General features: G+C 47.0%; 1 protein-coding gene across 1 annotated transcript; it reads left to right on the top strand.

The window, feature by feature from the left end:
* Positions 1-1,378: 1,378 nt before the first annotated feature.
* GFRA3 (GDNF family receptor alpha 3) lies at positions 1,379-18,941 on the top strand. The gene is made up of 8 exons (XM_019740198.2): positions 1,379-1,857; positions 8,008-8,295; positions 12,850-12,942; positions 14,197-14,509; positions 16,517-16,620; positions 16,787-16,921; positions 17,314-17,387; positions 17,574-18,941. The coding sequence occupies exons 1-8, from the start codon at positions 1,773-1,775 to the stop codon at positions 17,661-17,663; spliced, it is 1,182 nt and encodes a 393-aa protein (XP_019595757.2). The 5' UTR covers positions 1,379-1,772; the 3' UTR covers positions 17,664-18,941.
* Positions 18,942-19,222: the final 281 nt, after the last annotated feature.

The following is a 19,222-nucleotide window of genomic DNA, read 5'->3' as shown; positions in this document are numbered from 1 at the left end:
GGTCCATTCATTCCATGGGGATAGCATTGAGTAGACTTTGAGTAGGCACCCTGAGCAAACGCCTTTCCCCAACTTACCCTCCGACCCTAAACTTGATTTGGCTTTGTTGCTGAAAGAGAGGAGAGCAGAGGTGGCACCCCTTTACCATACCACATCCTTGTTGACTTGTAGGTCTCAGCTCTTTCCCAAAACTCCATTTTGAAACTGTTGTCAGAGTGGAAAGTGGGGGCTATTAGCTCCCCAGGTACAGGCTTTCTAACCTTACCGGAGGGGAGGTACATTGGGAAAGGTACATTAAAAGTAGGGTAGAGCTGGGGGAACACAGGCCCTGTGCAAAAGCTGAGTAGCCAGATGTTCACTTTCACAGTTCTGTAAGACTAGCAGAGAAGATATAGATTAAAATGAAGCACAAACTCCATTTAAAGTGCATTACAGCTCAGGCACCAGCTCCCCTTGGGCAGGAGAAGGGAGGAAAGGGCACAAGAGGCCACCTCAGTCTCCTTCCTTATCTAGGCCCACATGTCTCTCTCCTAGCTTTGTGAAGGGTGATTTACACCCCTGGCTGGAATGACTCTCTTTCTGGGCTGATTACATCTGCAAATGCCCCCCAGAGGCCACAGCAGGATGGCCATATTCAGAAGCAGCAGCCAATAAATCTCAAAGGTTTATATTGCGCTTCTCAATACCCTCCCTCCTGGACCTCCGCCAGGTTGGCTGTGGCAGTGAAAGGGCTTGGTTGGAGAGTTAGGGGATGAAACACTCTACGTCCTTTCATCAACCTCTTTTTCTTTCTGAGCACTGCTTAGTTCTCATTCAACTCCTTTTGCCTCTATCTTTACCCTGGGAGCAGGTGGGAATCAGCCCTAGGCCCAATAAATACCCTTGTGGCTCTGGATAGAAATCCTGGGCTCTGGGTGCTTTGGTGTTTCCTAGCTATTTAAAATGATGAGGCTCCTAAATGGTCTCGCTAGTCAACTTCCTCAGTGATCTTGCCTTTCTTCCAGGGGAATCCCTGCTATTTAGTCTGGGGGTAGGGGGTTTAATCCTTCCATCCACCCTCATGACACTGAAGGGGCCGAATTTGATTGGAGTCTAGTCTGGCAGAGGTCCTGGGATCTGGCCCCTGGTCTGCTCCCAGCAAAGCAATTTCACCTGTCTGGTACCCATCTTTACAAAATCTTGGGGGTGAAAGGCAATGAATGAATCTTACCCTTTAAGATACTTATGAGAGGAAAATGAAATCATAGATGTGTGCAAATCCTAAGAAAAAAATATACTAGAAATGCCCTTGTGCGGGTTTATTCAAATTTTGTCACCAGATTTCATTTTGTGGTGGTAGTGCAGTGGGGGTGTGCGAAAGGGTGCTTTTTTGGATAGAGATGGGGATGCCCCAGATGGCGAGTCTCCAGCGGCAGCTTCCCCAACGTCTCAGGCCGAATTCTTCCCTAAGTGGCCTGGGCGGCCGACGACAGGTGGGCGGACCTGGTAGAGCACGGTCTTCCGTGCCCCTCCTGGGGCACTTGTGCTCCCTCGCCCCCACCCCGGCCGCTTTCTCCGTCCAGTAGAAGACGCGTGGTGTAGTCCGCTTGGAGTTGGAGGGCGGCGCCCAGGACCCTGGTGGGAGAGTGTCGGCGCCGCTTGCGAGGAGGGGCGGGAGACGGCGGTGGGAGGTGCCCCCGGCACACAGAGCTCCAGTTCGAGGAGCGAGGGGAGCCCGGCACCCCGTGCAGACAGAGCGCCCCGAGGGTGGACACCAGCGTGCGCTCCCCGCCATGGCTCGCCCCCGGAACCCGCGACCACCGCCACCTGTACTCCTGCTGCTGTTGCTGCCACCACTGCCGCTACTGCCCGGAGCCGGTGAGTGTCGTCTGTGGGTACACAGAGCCCAATACGGACAGGGTGTTAAGGGGAGCGGAGGGGACCGTGTAGGCAGGACCCCGGTTGCCTCTACCCAGAGGGCTCAGACACCACACTGCCACCTGGTCCCAGGCGTCTGTCCCTCTGAGCCTGGGGAACTAGATAAGGGAGCCTGGGGTGCGGGAAGAAGTGGGTTCCATGCCTAATAGTGTCTGAGCTGTTGCAGATGGAGTGCCAGCAGTGGCCAGGGCACCCCAGCATCTCCTTGCTCCAGCTTTTCCCTCGTCCCTCTTTTGAGGTGCGTCTGCACCATCACAGAACTACCAGCTGCCAGGCCACTTCCAGGACAGCATGTCTGGGGGCGGGGAGAATCGGAAGCAGCGCTCCATTTGCTCCATGCGGGCTTCATCTCTTCTACCCCTGTAAGGACTAGGGATGTGGACGCTGGGTACAGATAAAGAAAACGGAGTTTTCCTTAGAACTGCCTTGTCAAAATTAGGGTTGTAAGCTACTGCCAGAACATGCCAACATCGTTATGTGGTTGTATTGCTGAGAATATTGCTCAGCACCAGCCTACTCCCTTCAGGATATAGTTTTTGTTAACTATTTTAATTAGAGGAGAAAACTCCTATTGGGCAAGACGGCCTTCCCCTGAAAGCTGACCAGCACAGTGCCTTCCCCAATTATAGATACACAGGTGTTTTATGGAATATGTAATTCAAGGTCTGGGTTTAGAACCATGTCATTCCCCCAAGGAAGGGCAGCCTGGGATCCATGATCCCAGGGAATGTGCTCATGGGCTTTGGGAGTAGGACCGGTGTGTGGAATCCCATCGTTGGGCTCCTGCCCAGAGCCTGCATGGAGGGAATCCTGAGGCAGAGAGCGCGTGTAGACTGGTGATCTCAGCCCACAGGGTCAGTACTGGAGAAACGTAATCTTGGCTGCAAGACAGGTATGGAAGGAAGGAGGGAAAGGACTAGTTTGTACCGAATGACTCCCTCAATAAATCAGGGCAGCGAGACATCACTGATTTGATTTGATTTGACGACCCAGGAAATTTCACTAATGCTAGTGGTATGGCTGCATGTCAGGATCAGGGGTAAATATTAAATAATCTTCATTAACCAATTAAGTGGAACAAGCCCCACCGTGTCATGAGGAAATTTAATGTGGCCCCCTATCATCTTCTGAGCTGCAATGCCCCTAAATCTACCACTGCTCAGAATTGGTGAACTATCAGATAAAAAAATTAGAGAGGTTTACTTTTGAAAATTGTTACAACTCAATATTTAGTCCATTTAAAGCAATAAGACTTGGACCTGCTACATTTCTTTCAGCAAGTACTTACTGGGTGCCTACCAGAAGTAACATCTGAAACATTTTATTTCTCAAACTGTTTAAATTCATGTCCCCTTTTTGGTAAAGATAAAAATCTTGTGCCTTCCTTAAATAATTTTTTTGAAACTTCAAAAGCTGTTTTTTTATCTTCAACATATAAAATTATTAAATATGCTTTTTTTAAAAGAATATTTTTATTGGGGAATATTGGGGAACAGTGTGTTTCTCCAGGGCTATCAGCTCCAAGTCATTGTCCTTCAATCTAGTTGTAGAAGGCGCAGCTCAGCTCCAAATCTAGTTGCTGCTTTCAATCTTTAGTTGCAGGGGACACAGCCCACCATCCCATGTGGGAATTGAACCGCAAACCTTGTTGTTGAGAGCTCACGCTCTAACCAACTGAGCCATCCGCCTGCCCCTCAAATATGCTTTTTGAACCATACATTTCCTTTGAAAATTCTGATATACCCCTAAAGGGGCCTAACCTTTCTCTTCTCCATCCTCTCCACTGAGAAATTTTGATTTAATCCAATCTCCTCATTTTACATTTGAGAAATTAAGGTCCAGAAAGTGAAGTAAAATATCCTAGGCAGGGCTGGGACTAAGGTAAGGTGAGTGAAGAGGGTGCCAAGAAACTCAGCAGTCAAGATAAAGAATACTTTAATGCAATATTTTTAAAAATCAAAATTAATGCTTCCAAATTCATGATGAACAGAATATCAAAATTTTAAATAGAAAGAGTAACAATGTCCTGCTGAGGCATATTGGAGCCTGAAGCAAAAGGAAAAATCGTTACTACTGAGACTGCCTTTATTTATGCATTGGATATGGCACCAATTCTCAAGCTACTCTCTGGTGAACTTCCTGAAATTCAGATTCTCAAGCTTTATCACCAGAGATTCTGATTCAGTAATTCTGGGATGGAGCTCAGAAATCTGCATTTTACTGAGTAATCTAATTGATTACAGGTGACTGGAAGAGGAGGTTGGACTAACTAAACTCTGAGGCCCCTCCTAATTTTGGGTCTCTGATTGTAAGGAGACGAAAAGAGCCCAGATAAATTATAGAGGTGGCTCACAGGATGTCTCTGTTATCTGGTTATTTCTTCAATAGCAGGAGCTCACAAAGAACAAGCAGTGTTCTTGGCACTGGTGACAGAACAGTCATAAGAGAGACATGGAAGTCTAAAGGGGGAGATAATCAGAAAAAATCAAGTAAAAAAAATCAAGTGGTAATAAGTGCTATGCAGAGAATCGGAGTAATAATGTGTTAGAGTTGCTAGAAGGTTATTTCACAACGGTTGGTTGGGGATGTCCTTTCTGAGATGTCATTTAAACTGCAAACTGAATGACCAGAAGAGGACAGCTGGACAGCCATGTGAAGATCACAGAGAAGAGCATTCCAAGCACAAAGAAAGACTAGGGCAAAAACCCTAAGGTGGATACAAGCTTGTCTTGGGTAGTGGCAACCACAGAGAAGGCCAGTGTGGTTAGAGGGAAGTGGGAGAGGAAGAAAGGGCTAGGAGGTGAGGTTAGAAAAGTGGGCCAGGACCGGGTCTCACAAGGCTTTGTAAACCAGGGTATATAAACTAGATCTTAACCTAAGTGCAGTGGAAACTACTGGAGCACTTTAAGCAGAGAAATGAGCTGATCCCATGTAACGCCAATCAGCATTAGAATTGTTGCATTCACACAATGGAATGCTATACAGCAGCGAAAATAAGCTACTTACAACTATACTTAACAGTGTGGGTGAATTGCATAAACGTAATGTTGAGCTAAAGAAGCCAAGACACCAAAAGCACATGTTGCATGATTGAAAGACAGGAAAAATTAATCTCTAATGTTAGAAATAAAGAGGCTGGTTTCCTTGAGGGGATGGTGACTGGCAAAGGGTTTCTGGAGTGCTGGCAATGTTCTGGTCCTTTATCTGGGGTCTGGTTAAGTAGGCATATTCAATTTGAAATTCATTGAACTGTGCATTTTTGATTTGTGCACTCTTCTGTATGCTATACGTCAACAAAATAATTTATTACCAAACATACAAGTGGCTCACAAGCACATGAAAATGTGCTCAACATCATTAGTTGTTAGGGAAATGCAAATGAAAACCACAATGTGATACCACTTCACACCCATTAAGATGGCTATTTAAAACACAGGAAAATAACAAGAGTCAGCAAGTATATGGAGAAATTGCAACCCTTGTACATTACTGGTGGGAATGTAAAATGGTGCAGCCACTATGGAAAACAATTTGGTGGTTTCTCAAAAAATTAAACATTGAATTACCATATGCCCCAGCAGTCCCCTCCTAGGTATACGCGTACACCCAAAGAATTAAATACAAATATTGAAGCAAATACGTGTACATGAATGTGCGTGGCAGCACAGTTCACAACAACAAAAGGAAACAACCCCAGTTGATATTCATCAACTGATATGTGGATAAACAAAATGTGGTATATTCATACAATGAAATAGTATTCATCCATTTTAAAAAGAATGAAGTACTTGTTACATGCTACAATGTGGATGAACCTCAAAAACAGTATGTTATTATAGATGAAAGAAGCCAAATATAAAAGATTATGTATTGTAGGGGCGGCCGGATGGCTCAGTTGATTAGAGCACAAGCTCTCAACAACAAGGTTGCTGGTTCAATTCCCACATAGGATGGTGGGCTGCGCCCCCCTGCAACTAAAGATTGAAAAAGGCAACTGGAGGGCCGGCCCGGTGGCTCAGGCGGTTAGAGCTCCGTGCTCCTAACTCCGAAGGCTGTCAGTTCGATTCCCACATGGGCCAGTGGGCTCTCAACCACAAGGTTGCAGGTTCAACTCCTCCGAGTCCCGCAAGGGATGGTGGGCTCTGCCCCCTGCAACTAAGATTGAACACGGCACCTTGAGCTGAGCTGCTGCTGAGCTCCCGGATGGCTCAGTTGGTTGGAGCGTGTCCTCTCAACCACAAGGTTGCTGGTTTGACTCCCGCAAGGGATGGTGGGCTGTGCCCCCTGAAATTAGCAACGGCAACTGGACCTGGAGCTGAGCTGCGCCCTCCACAACTAAGATTGAAAGGACAACAACTTGACTTGGAGAAAAGTCCTGGAAGTGCACACTGTTCCCCAATAAAGTCCTGTTCCCCTTCCCCAATAAAATCTTTAAAAAAAAAAGAAGAAGAAAGAAAGAAAAAGGCAACTGGTCTTGGAGCTGAAGTACGCCTTCTACAACTAGATTGAAGGACAACGACTTGGAGCTGATGGGCCCTGGAGAAACACGCTGCTTCCAACAAAAAAATAAATTTAAAAAAGATTACATATTGTATGATTCTATTTACATTTTAATGTCTAGGGAAATCTGTAGAGACAGACAGAAAGCAGTTTAGTGGTTGCCAGAGACTAGGAGGAAAGTAGAATGGTGTGTGGATTTCCCATTAAAGTGAGGATTTCCTTTTGGGGTAATAAAAATGTATTGGAATTAGGTGGAGGTGATGATTTACAACAATCATGCATGTACTAAATGCCATTTAATTGTAGCCTTTAGGATGGTTAATTTTATGTTGCATGAATTTTACCTTAATAAAAATGTTTTCCAGCCTAAAAAAAAGTCATTAAAAAAGATGGCTGCAACAACAACCAAATAGTAACTCTGTGAGGTGAAGGGTGTGTTAACTAATCTTATTCTGGTGATCAGTGTGTTTCTCCAGGGCCCATCAGCTCCAAGTAGCTGTCCTTCAATCTAGTTGTGGAGGGAACAGCTCAGCTCCAAGTCCAGTCGCCATTTTTAATCTTTGTTGCAGGGGGCACAGCCCACCATCCCATGTGGGAATCGAACCCGCAACCTTGTTGTTGAGAGCTCACGCTCTAACCAACTGAGCCATCCGGCTGCCCCACCGAGTGTTCAGCAGCAGCTTGTTTTCTTCAATCTAATTGTGGAGGGCAAAGCTCACTGGCCCACGTGGGAATCGAACCAGCAACCCTGTTGTTCAGAGCTTGCGCTCTAACCAACTGAGTCATCCGGCCACCCAGAATCAAGGAATCTTGGCAGTAGTTCAGACAAGAGTTAATGGTGGCTGGAGCTAAGGAAGTAGTAATAACAGATGTGGAGAGAAGTGGACAGATTCCAAATATGCTGTGGAGTTGACAGGACTTGTTGGATTGAACTAGGATGTGAAGGAGAGAGAGAATTATGAATGACTTGTAGATGTTTTGCCTTGAAAAACTGGGGGGATGATGGTATGTTACCTCTTGATAGTGACCCTAAGTCCTAGGATGGAAGGCCTTTCTCTGGAACTGAGCTCTAACCTTGGAATTCCTGACTGAGTGACAGAATCAGTAAAAGCTCCGCACTCCAACCCTAAGCAGTTCCCACCGTAAGGCATATTTTAAATGACTCAGATTTGTCGCTAACTCTCACTGAGCATGCCCATGCATGTTGTCAGCTCTCCGGTTATGAGGCTAGCCCTGCCCATGACATAGCTCTGCCCAACGCACTGGTATCTGTGCCTGGAAGGGTCATCAGGCTCCGCTTCAAACACCTGTCCGCCTCCCCCTCCCTGGAGGCTGAGTAGCCTCTCTTGAGACCCCCACCTCTTCTTGGGCCTGATCTATTCTGTCCAGATCATGACAGCTGCAGACTCTCCACTCCTGCTAGGCTTCTTTCTCCTGACACTTGTTCCTAAAGGCCTTTTGTGTGTTCCCCCAAGACCTTCCTGCCTAAGGCTTCACCTGGAATCCCCCCAACCTCACCTTAGGACGTGGTACTCCCAGGTAGCTATTCTGACCTTATGTGAGCCTCACCTGGTCTCTCTCCCACCACAGGGGACCCCCTCCCCACAGAAGGGCAGCTCATGAACAACTGTATCCAGGCGAGGAAGAAGTGCCAGGCCGATCCCACTTGCAATGCTACCTACCACCACCTGAAGTCCTGTACCTCTAGTACAAGCACCCTATCACCTGCAGAGGAGCCTTCAGTTTCTGAGGACTGCTTGGAGGTAGCACAACGCCTCAGGAATAGCTCCCTGAGGAGCTGTACATGCCAACGGCGCATGAAGAACCAAACTGCCTGCCTGGACATCTACTGGACCGTTCACCCTGCCCGCAGCCTTGGTGAGGCCCCATCCTAGAGTGGACAAAGCTAGGGAAGGTGGCACTTGGGTGTTGTTTTTTAATCAGCATGTGAGCCCCATGGTAGATTCTGACTGATGACAATGAAGCTCTGCATGTGACATCAGGAAGAGGTGGAGGGAGGAATTGGCAGTATCCTTTTGGGTCCCCCAACATTGTCCTCTCTTCCTTCTACTTCCCCCTTTCTTACCTGAAGGCATGTAGCTGCTTCTTGGCAGAGCTCCAAACCAGGCGAAGGCCCAACCTGGGAGCTCCTAGAACAGAAGGGTATGGAGAAGGAGGTGGAGGAAAATGGTCTTAACCCACAAACAGGCTCCAAATACAATGTAATCCATAAGTACAGAGAGACTGGGAGGCAGTGTCCTGGTCCAGCCTTTAACAGAAAGGATACTTATTAGTCAGGCAGACGGTAAAAGAGGGCACTGGAAGAGCCAAAGAGAAGAGCTTCCTCTGACTCTTCCCATGGACCCCTCTGTATTAGTCAGCTTTTACTGGACTATGCTGTAGCCACAAAGGTTTACTTGTACAAGAAGTGACTTGCAAAACAAAGGTTTAGTTTTTGCTCATGTCCGTGTTGGCTCTTTCATGTGCCCCCTTCATTCTGGGATCCAGTTTGGAGGTGCAGCCTCTATCTGGGATGTTCCCTTCTCATAGCAGAGGGAAGTGAGCAAAGGCAAAACCATGTTATGGATTTAAAAGCTGCTCAGATACATAAAACACTCTGCTCACATCCCATTACATAAAATACTCTGCTCACATCCCATTGACAAAACAAATCACATAGCACACAAGCCTGACATCACTGGGGAGGGGAGGTTTACTCTTCCCACAGGGAGACATTAAAAACTACATGGCAATAAGTGAGGATATATAATCTTACAGGGAGGGCAAAATGAGTGGAAACAATAATGCAATCTCCATAGTCCACCACTTGATCAAAATATTCATTTTCTTCCTTTCCACAAGCAAAATGTGCCTACCCACTTTCCAAGGAAAATGCCCTAAGAGTTCTATTCAAACACGACATCAGGCTCCAAGTCTAGGATCTTGTGATGATTTCTACATCAGCTCTGGATATGGCTCCTCTTGATCTAGAAATGTATGGACTAAAAAGACAAGTCATCTGCCTCCCATACATACTCAATATACAATTATGGAACAGGGACAGGAGAACCACGAAAAACACTCTCAGAAAGGGGAGGGATTCGAGGCATACAACAGACTTTGATTCATAGTAACTCTGAAGTCCTGCTAGACAAATGTTACCAGGGCCATCTCCCCTGGGAGCAGGTGTTGTTCTTTAATAAGACCCTGTTTTTGCTCCAAGGGAAAGCTTCTCTATCCAGGACTCTTGGCCCAGCTTTCTGGGAGGTCCTTCTTTTCCATTACAGTTAAGTCCTCACTTAACGCCGTCATCGATAGATTCTTGGGAACTGACTTTAAGTGAAACAACATATCATGAAACCAATTTTACCACAGACTAATTGATATAAACAAGAGTTAAGTTCCTATGGCATATTTCTGGTCTCAAAAACATTGCCAAACTTCTAAATAAAGACCCAAACACTTCTAATATTAAACATTGAAATGAAAGTGAGCTATGCATACATTTAAGAAAGATTAATAAATACAAGTAAGATAATTATGTTCCAACCCCCTATTCCAGTTCAGGGTCATGGATAGCCAGAGCCTATCCCAGCAGCTCAGGGTGCAAGGCAGGAACCAGCCCTGGACAGGATGCCTTTCCCTTGCAGGGTGCGTGCACATGCGCTTGCATACACACACACACACACACACACACACACACTCACACACACGCTGGAGCAACTTAGACACACCAGTCACCGCATATGCACACCTTTGGGATGTGGGAGGAAACTGGAATGCCCATAGAAAACCCAAGCAGACATGGGGGACATGCAAGCTCCACACAGACAGTGACCCAGGCTGAGAATTGATTTTTTCCCCTCAACATTACAACAAAAGAACATTGAACAAAATGACATTATTCAAGGACCCACTGTATTTTCTTTGGCCACACCTGTAAAGGGCATTAGAGACTCTGACCTGCTCAGGGACTAGACAGCATTCTCAGCTTGCTTCCTATCTGAGGAATGTTGGGGCATTTTAAGTTTCAAATAGTCACAGTCTCTTTTAATCCAAACTGGTGACTCTTAGCAGTACAACTGTCTCAAAACATAATTACTTTTTATACTTTGATTTCTGTCACCTCCTGTGCGAGTAGTGGCCTTTTTCTATAATTCTTTTCAAGACATGCATCTCTTTCTAGACTGAATGACCTTGCCCTTATCAGGCTTCTGTGGGAGAGCCACTAGTCTTTTTTCCCTGAGCATGTTTGTACAACTGGCAGGATTTACTGGATACCATCGTAATCAATGAGAAATCGCCAGAAAGGGCATGATAGCCACAAATTTGATTTGCTCTTTGTTCCAAAGCTGAGTTGTAATAGACCTTATTACTCAAAGCATTTTTCAATGTTATCTTTTACCCTTTGACTATGAGAAGCAGTTGCATCTCTTAATCCTGCAAGTCCTAGAGTTTCTGGATTCTCCCTTTTCTGTTTCCTCACTATTTGCAAATTGGCGAGTTCTTCTGTGAGCTTCTATCTTTCTTGGAGTACCTTGCCAAATGCAGCCAATAGCAATCAAGTCATGCTAGTAATATTCTGTTTCTCAGTTTCTTCCCTTTAAAGCACGAGCTCGTTCAGTACGTCATCTTTCTTCCAAGTTTACTACCCACTGCTCTGTCCCAAAGCCAATACCATATATTTAATTTTTGTTGTTGTTATTGCAGCACTCCACTTCCAGATACCAATTGCATTTTTAATAAGAATTTGCTAGGTAATGCTGCAGTAACAACCCCCAAATCTCTGGTTTTCAACAGCAAAAACGTATTTCTTGCTGACGTTACACATCTACTACAAGCTTCCGTGAGTTGGCTTTGCCTTGGCTCTACCCATCTTCATCTGGGGATCCAGGCTGGTAGAGGGAGAGCAACAGCAGAACTATGTGATGGTTCTTACAGCTTCTGCTCAGATGTGATTTACGTCACTGCAGCTCACCATCCATAGGCCAAAGCAAGTCATGTGGCAAAGCCTTACAGTGGAATGGGAAAGTAGACTCCTCTCATAGAGGGCCTCAAAGCCACATGGCAATAGGTGGGGATGTACGATCTTCCCACAGGCTGGGTGGCAAATAATGCAAACAGCAATACAACTTACCGCACTCCTGTTCCCCTGCCTTCCACTCCTCATCCTAACCACTTCTGTTTCAGAACTTCTCCTGAGACTTCTACTTGGATTCTCTTGCCTCCCCTTTTTCCCTTAAGAGAATCAGATCTTCTCATCCCCTCCTATTTGCCTGACATCATCTGTATTCCTTCCCTCCTAAAGGCTTGTTGGGTGACAGACCTGCAAGCTCACCTCTCTCACCTCTCTCTCTTCCAAAAAGATTTATTCATCAACATCTAGTGAGCGCCTACCATGCAGATGAGCTATGCAGTGATTTTATAAGACCTAGTAAGCCCCCTTAAAGAGCCCACAGCCCCATGGGGGGACTGAGAGAGATGTGTTTCCTTTGAGATCACTGTCTCTTCCTTCTCAGCTTTTCTCAGTCAGGTTCAATTGGGATCTGGCTTCCCTTCCATCTCCTCAGCATGCAATGCATCTGCATAGCCAAGTGGTCAGGCCTGGAACACAGTCCAACACTGCCCCTTCTCCACTAGCAACAGAAAGCAAGACAGAGTCCCATTGCCTGCTTATAGGCCCACAGGCAATACGTTTAGTGGTTAGGAGCGGGGATTCTGCAGTCAGGTTTCAAACCTCAGCTCCACTTCTTAGCTTATGTGAGTCTGAGTAACTTAACCGCTCTCATCCTGTTTCTTTTACCTACCCACAGCCTTCTCAGGAGGATTAAATGAGATCATACACCATGTTTCTCCGAAAATAAGACCTAGCTGGACAATCAGCTTTAATGCGTCTTTTGGAGCAAAAATTAATATAAGACCCGGTATTATATTATATTGTATTATATTATATTATATTAGACCCACTATTGTATTATAGCAAAATAAGACCAGGTCTTATATTAATTCTTCCTGGCCTGGATACAGTTGTTCATGATCCGGCACTCTGTGGGGAGGGGGTCCCCTGTGGCGGGAGAGAGACCAGGTGAGGCTAGGTCTTATTTTCGGGGAAACATGGTATACAATACATTATCCCTTTCCATATATATATGAATTTTGTTTTCACTTACATCATAGAGGCCAGCACACAGTGTGTTCAACATGGTAGCTTTACTGTTCTTATTACTACACCCAGTTTGTTCATCAAGTCCAGCCTATACCTTTATGTCCCTGTTTTTCTTCCTCACCCCTGCACAGCTTGCAGTTAGTAGTTAGGTAGAGACTGTGCCTTTCCCTTTTTTCCACAGGGCTTTGAGGTCTGACTCAGCAGCCTCAGCCTCTCCTGCCCCTGCCCCCAGCCCTGTCCTCAGGTGCTCTTCACCTTGTCTCTAGGTGACTATGAGCTGGATGTCTCCCCCTACGAAGACACAGTGACCAGAAAACCCTGGAAAATGAATCCCAACAAAGTGAAGAAGCTCAAACCAGGTGTGGAGGGCAAACAGAGGCTGGGGCCTGAGGACCAGGCCTGAACACTGAAGGCGGGGTGGCCGGTGGGGAACACAAGCGGGGGGGGCTTGTATGGGGACAGAGTCCTCCACCTTCCAGGTAACTAAAGCAGCCTTGTGTAGGGTGGGAGTCTGCGCTGTGGGGCATGGTCTGGTCTCACCAGAGTAATCAAACAGCGATAGTTATTAGGGAGGCATTTGAAGGGAGCCCATTAGGGCTCCTGGGTTTCAAAAGGTGGGTCTCTCTACAAAGGGTTTGGTGGGAGTGGCAGCAGCCCCAGAAAAAAAATGTGCTGAAATGGAGTATTTATCCTCATCCAAGGCAGCCACAAAAGTAGTTTTTTGTCCCTGAAGACTAGGAAATTGCTTGTTTTCTACCATTCTAATGGGATGGGTGAGGTGCTGGGCAGGAAAATGATTAGAGAGAGAGAGAAACTCCTCAGGGGTGACTTGGTCTGGCAAGAACTAGGATGTATGTTTTTCAGGAAAGGGAAACTGTCGTGTTAATTATAATGGATTACACACACTCTCTCTTTTTAAGAAAGATGTGAGTTTTGTTATACAGTCCTATGTACTAGAAATTTGGAAGAAAAGCACAGAGATTTATATATAACAAAACTCTTAGTGACAGGAACCCAGGAATTACCTGTTCCTGTTACTCCATGGTTCTGACTTCTGGAATATTCTGTTAGTAGAAATATCACCCTAATTTCCTAAGACTCAATAGTGTGGGAGACTTTCATGGGTGCATCAATCAGTAAAAGACATGCAGGTGATATTAATACTGAGCAGAACAGACAGATGTAACACAAAACAAAAATCCTAAATAGAATTGGGTTGCGTCTGTTTCGGACAGTTCAGAAAGTGCCTCAGATTGTTGTAGGGTCTCTGGGCAATGATTTCCACCATGACATCTCACTCAATGCACAGGATTTTGGAAAGGGTTTTGGTTATTTGAGCTTTCTGGCTGCTTGAATTCTAGATAAATGAGCGTTAGATAGTGCATGGCTTTTTTTTTTTTTTTTTTTTTTTTGAACCTAATCAAGCTGAGAAGCAGGATATGGGGAGGATACCAGATATAGTTCGTCGATTAGGGGTGGCTTACTCAGGGCAGTCCTCCCTGTCTTCCTACCCCTACGACCAGGCTTGTTAAAGCAGAGGGTGGGGAGGGGGCTGCTGGGGAAGTGGCACCAAGTCACGGAGGACTAGCGACTTGGTACCCCTCTCCCCACAGATTGGGATCTCTGCCTCAAGTTCGCCATGCTGTGCACTCTTAATGGCAAGTGTGGCCGGCTTCGCAAGGCCTACGGGGAAGCGTGCTCTGGCCCCCGCTGCCAGCGCCACACCTGCCAGCGGCAGCTCCGCACCTTCTTCGAGAAGGCCTCGGAGCCCCACGCGCAGAGCTTGCTGCTGTGCCCGTGCGCGCCGTCCGACCTGGGCTGCGGGCAGCGCCGGCGCAACACCATCGCCCCCAGCTGCGCGCTGCCGGCTGGGACCCCCAACTGCCTGGACCTGCGGCACCGCTGCCTCTCCGACGTCCTGTGCAGGTGCGGAGGGCTGGGTGCGGGGGCAGGGTGTGCACCACTCCTAACAGGCAGCCTTCCCGTGCGGCGCTGGGGCTGGCCCGCCAGGGACCGTGCACTGACGTCACCATGCAGCTACCTTCGATATTTTCTGAAATGCTTTTCTCAAAAAAGTAATATATAGTTTTTTCTTTGTGTAGAAACTTCAGAAAATAGAAAAATGTATAAAAATATCACTCCGAATCGTCACCTGAAGATAATCTATCTACCATACCTTTGGGAGCATTTTCTTCCCGTCTTTTTTGTATACAGATAAACAAATTGGACATTTTGGGAATATATTTCTATCTTATATTGTATCTTTTTTGCACGTATGGTACATAGTTCATGGGCATTTTCCTGTGGAAGCAGTATGGAATAGTAGTGGTGAAGAGCCGCTCTGAAGTCAGACAGGCGTGAATTGAAATCCTGGGTCTGTGTGACCTTGAGCCTATCACTTAACCCAAAATTCTTTCCCTTAACCTAAAGTTCCACTTAGTCCTGTGTAGAAACTGTGATAATAATGCAGACCTCGTAGGATTTGGGCGAGAGTTAAATTACGTAATTTGTGTAGAGTGCTTAACTTACTGGTGCAGATAAGTACTCAAGAAATGGTGTGCTTATTGTGTCCCTTACTCTCCTTTGCCAACTTGATTTTTAAGTGCCTACCTCGTATTCCATTCCATTCCAAGGATGCCCCATACCTTAATTAATCATTCCTCTAGTGTTGGGTATTTAGGTTGCTTTCTTTATTGCTATAAATAAGGCTGCGATAAGTATCACTCTTATTCATCAATCTTTGTGCACAAATCTAATTATTACTTCAGATTTGTTGCTACCAGGGCCATTACCAAATCAAAGGGCATGAAGATTTGTAAGGTGTTTGATACATTTTCTCCAACCAAATTCTCATCTGGTTTTTTTCTGCCTTCTCTGGACAAAACACTCACCAAATTGAAGTCATCATCCATTCAAGTGACATTTGTTGACACCGGGAATCACACCAACCTTGTTTTGTAACCTGATTCTATCACTCACTTCTCTGTAACCTTGGGCAGGTTACTTAACCTCTGAGTCCCACTTTCCCCTTCTGTGAAATATTACATTGTCAGAGCTCTCAATAATCATAATACTAACACTTACTACTTACTATGGGCAAGGTCCTGTTTTAAGGACTTATCATGTATTAAGTCATCGAAACCTCACAAGAACCCTGCAAGATAAGTGCTATTTTTATTTTCTTATCATCCTCAGTTTACAAATGAAGAACCACAGCAGAGAAAGGTTAAATAACTTGCTCAAGTTCACCCAGGTGGTAAGTCAGGTTTATTAATGAAGTTTGGGCTGAAGGAAGTCTGGCCAAGAGTCTGTGCTCCTAACTCCTCTGCCATACTGCCTATTGTTGTGCTGGTAGTTATTACTATTACTGTTACATAACAAGTGCTGGACTAGATGTTTAAGATATTGTTCCTTTCTTCAAGGAGTTTGCATTTGAGTGGGGGTGACAGAAGAGTAAACCACCAATCTAACAAAGCAAATGTAAGGAAAACTGTAGAAATGTATACATTAATAGAAAAACATATTCATAATTCCATCATCCAAAGATAACCAGCTTTACCTATTATAGAATGAATGTTAATAATAACAACATCTCACATTTTTTGAACACTTAAGTATCAGGCACTATGCTAAATGCTATGCACACATTCTCTTATTTCATTCTCACAGAAATCCACTATCTCTATAGTGGAGGAAACCAAGGTTGAAGAAACTCCATAATCCTAGGATTTGGAGTGGTATGTTGTGGGGACTGGAGTGGTAATGCATTTCATTGTGACTGGAGCAGGCTTCACTGTGGAGGAAGCCCTGGGCCAGGTTCTAAAGGCAGAGGAGGATTTGGCATGAAGACAGGCATGTCAACTAAAGAGACACCAAGGTGACGTCTACAGGCCAGACCCTCAATAGGGACCATTGAAATTTTCCTTCTTCCAGATCTCGCCTGGCAGATTTTCAGACCCACTGCCATTCCATGGACGGCCGAGGGACCTGTGCTACGGACAAGTCCAGATGTCTGCTGGCATACACGGGGCTGATTGGTGAGGCTGGGATATACGTGGAGGGAGCCCACAGGTTGTCCAGCCCTGCGTGTGAGAATGCTCTGGCTACTGAACCCATATGGAATGCTCCTGAGTCAGGTGGGAGAGGGTGGGAGCTGAGGTCGGGGCTGGCCTAGGCCCTCACAGTCCCCTCTTCACCCCACAGGCACTGCCATGACCCCCAACTTTGTCAGCAATGACAACACCAGTGTTGCCTTAAGTTGTACCTGCAGAGGCAGTGGTAACCTGCAGGAGGAGTGTGAGCGGCTGGAAGCATCCTTCTCCCACAACTCCTGCCTCAGTGAGTATCGTCCACCTGCCTCCTCCCCGTGGCCAGGTCAGCTGGATCCACAGAGGAAAAGGTCAACGTGATGGGCCACACTGGCTCCATCTGTCTCCTGTTAGGAGCAGCCCCCTCCTCAGCGTAGGCTTACATCACCCCAGCATGGGCCTTTCTTTCTTCTGCTGCTCTCTGAGTGACCCCCAAGCTGCCTGTGCTACCTGTCTGGACCCCAGGAACACTCTTCAGCTCAAGGAATAAGCAAGCAGAATAAGACAATATTCTGTTCCCACCTGCCACCCCCCTGCCCTTCTGTGTCTTCAGGTCTCTGAGACATTCCCGTTCCTTCCTTGGGAGCCTGAGAGCTCTCCAACATCTACCTGCCTCCAGTCTATCCTCTGTTTTCTCCTCAGCGGAGGCCATTGCAGCTAAGATGCGTTTGCATAGCCAACTCTTCTCCCAGGCCTCACCCGTGATGGAACACCAGGTAGAACCTCCTCTATTACACTCCTCTTACCTTTACCAAACCATCTGGGGGAACCCAGGAAAGGCAGACAAGGGGATGGAGGGGGGTGACTTTGTTTCCTGGATACTATAGACCTCTAATGGACACCTTGACTGAGGCTGAGGTGGTGAAAGGGGTGGAGATGACGCCACTGCATTTCTTCCACAGAAAAAAAGCCCTGCTCTGAGGCCAGAGCCCTGGGTACCGTCTCTGTTCTCCTTCACACTTGCCTTGATTCTGCTCCCAAGTTTCGGGTAGCTGTACTTCCCTGGAGGCCCTCTTCCCCTCTGCTACACCTAGGGCTGACCTGCCGCCTATAAGAGGTGAAGAAAGGACAGCATCAGGAAGGAGGTGCAGTACACAACGTGACAACCCCAACGCTCCCCCCCCCCCCCCACCGCATGTCCAGTTTGCTCCAGATGAGGCCACAGTAGGAGCTGACTGGCTAAGTTCTCATTCCCTCCACTTCTGACTCAGGTTGCTCCTCCTTAGGAACTGGTCACCACATTTAGCCATCTCTTCTGGTGGTGACCAGAGCTACAAAGCTGTTTCCTGATCCCTTCCTCCTGCCCCGCAGGATCAGCAGGCTTTATGAAATCAGTCGTTCTCGGGGGGGGGGGGGGGGGGAGGTGGGGGGGGGGTGGCCCGGTGGCTCAGGCAGTTAGAGCTCCATGCTCCTAACTCCGAAGGCTGCCGGTTCGATTCCCACATGGGCCAGTGGGCTCTCAACCACAAGGTTGCCAGTTCAATCCCTCGAGTCCCGCAAGGGATGGTGGGCTCTGCCCCCTGCAACTAAGATTGAACACGGCACCTTGAGCTGAGCTGCCTCCCAGATGGCTCAGTTGTTGGTTGGAGCACGGGCTCTCAACCACAAGGTTGCCAGTTCAATTCCTTGAGTCCCACAAGGGATGGTGGGCTCTACCTCCTGCAACTAAGATTGAACACGGCACCCTGAGCTGAGCTGCCGCTGAGCTCCGGGATGGCTCAGTTGGTTGGAGGGCGTCCTCTCAACCACAAGGTTGCCGGTTCCCCGCAAGGGATGGTGGGTTGCACCCCGTGCAACTAGCAACAGTAACTAGACCTGGAGCTGAGCTGCGCCCTCCACAACTAAGACTGAAAGGACAACAACTTGAAGCTGAACAGCACCCTCCACAACTAAGATTGAAAGGACAACAACTTGACTTGGAAAAAAGGCCTGGAAGTACACACTGTTCCCCAATAAAGTCCTGTTCCCCTTCCCCAGTAAAATCTTTAAAAAAAAAGAAATCAGTTGTTCTCTATTGCATTCTCCAGGTCAGCAGGGCTGTGTTCCTAGGTAGCCTGGAAAGACACCCCCCATTGTTAGGAAAGCTGGACCCCTGCCTCCTTGTCTCCTCTGAAGGGGGATGGGAACCCACTGCCTGCCCTGCCCTGGGATCCTACAGAGCATTTGAGCATCAGGACCAGGAGCATTTGGGCCTCGCTGTCTTCCTGCCACTGTCCCAAAGTCCCCTTAGCCTCTTGGATCATGATTAAACGTTTTGACTTCAAACTTTGCTCCTTTCTCACATTGTGAATTTATACAGAACCAGAGATTTGACAGAACCCAGACCAGGTGACCGGGAGACACAGCAAGTCTGCCACCAACTGCTGTGTGACTTCAGGCACGTTTCTCAGCCTTTCTGTGTACTTGACATGGAGTTGGAATTAAAAATAGCTTATGTGAGGCTGTGGACCTGGTATCTCTCCCAGCTCCAGCCACTTTTGGGATACTGCCTGGGATCTGTCACAGCAGCTGAGAGAGGGGGTCCTTAGTCAGCCACAGCATTTATTGAGCA

This window comes from Rhinolophus sinicus, linkage group LG10, assembly GCF_036562045.2.
Source record: "Rhinolophus sinicus isolate RSC01 linkage group LG10, ASM3656204v1, whole genome shotgun sequence".
In the NCBI taxonomy this organism is placed as follows: Eukaryota; Metazoa; Chordata; class Mammalia; order Chiroptera; family Rhinolophidae; genus Rhinolophus; species Rhinolophus sinicus.
The sequence above is the reverse complement of the archived record's forward strand: the minus strand, read 5'-3'. Positions and strand labels throughout refer to the sequence as shown.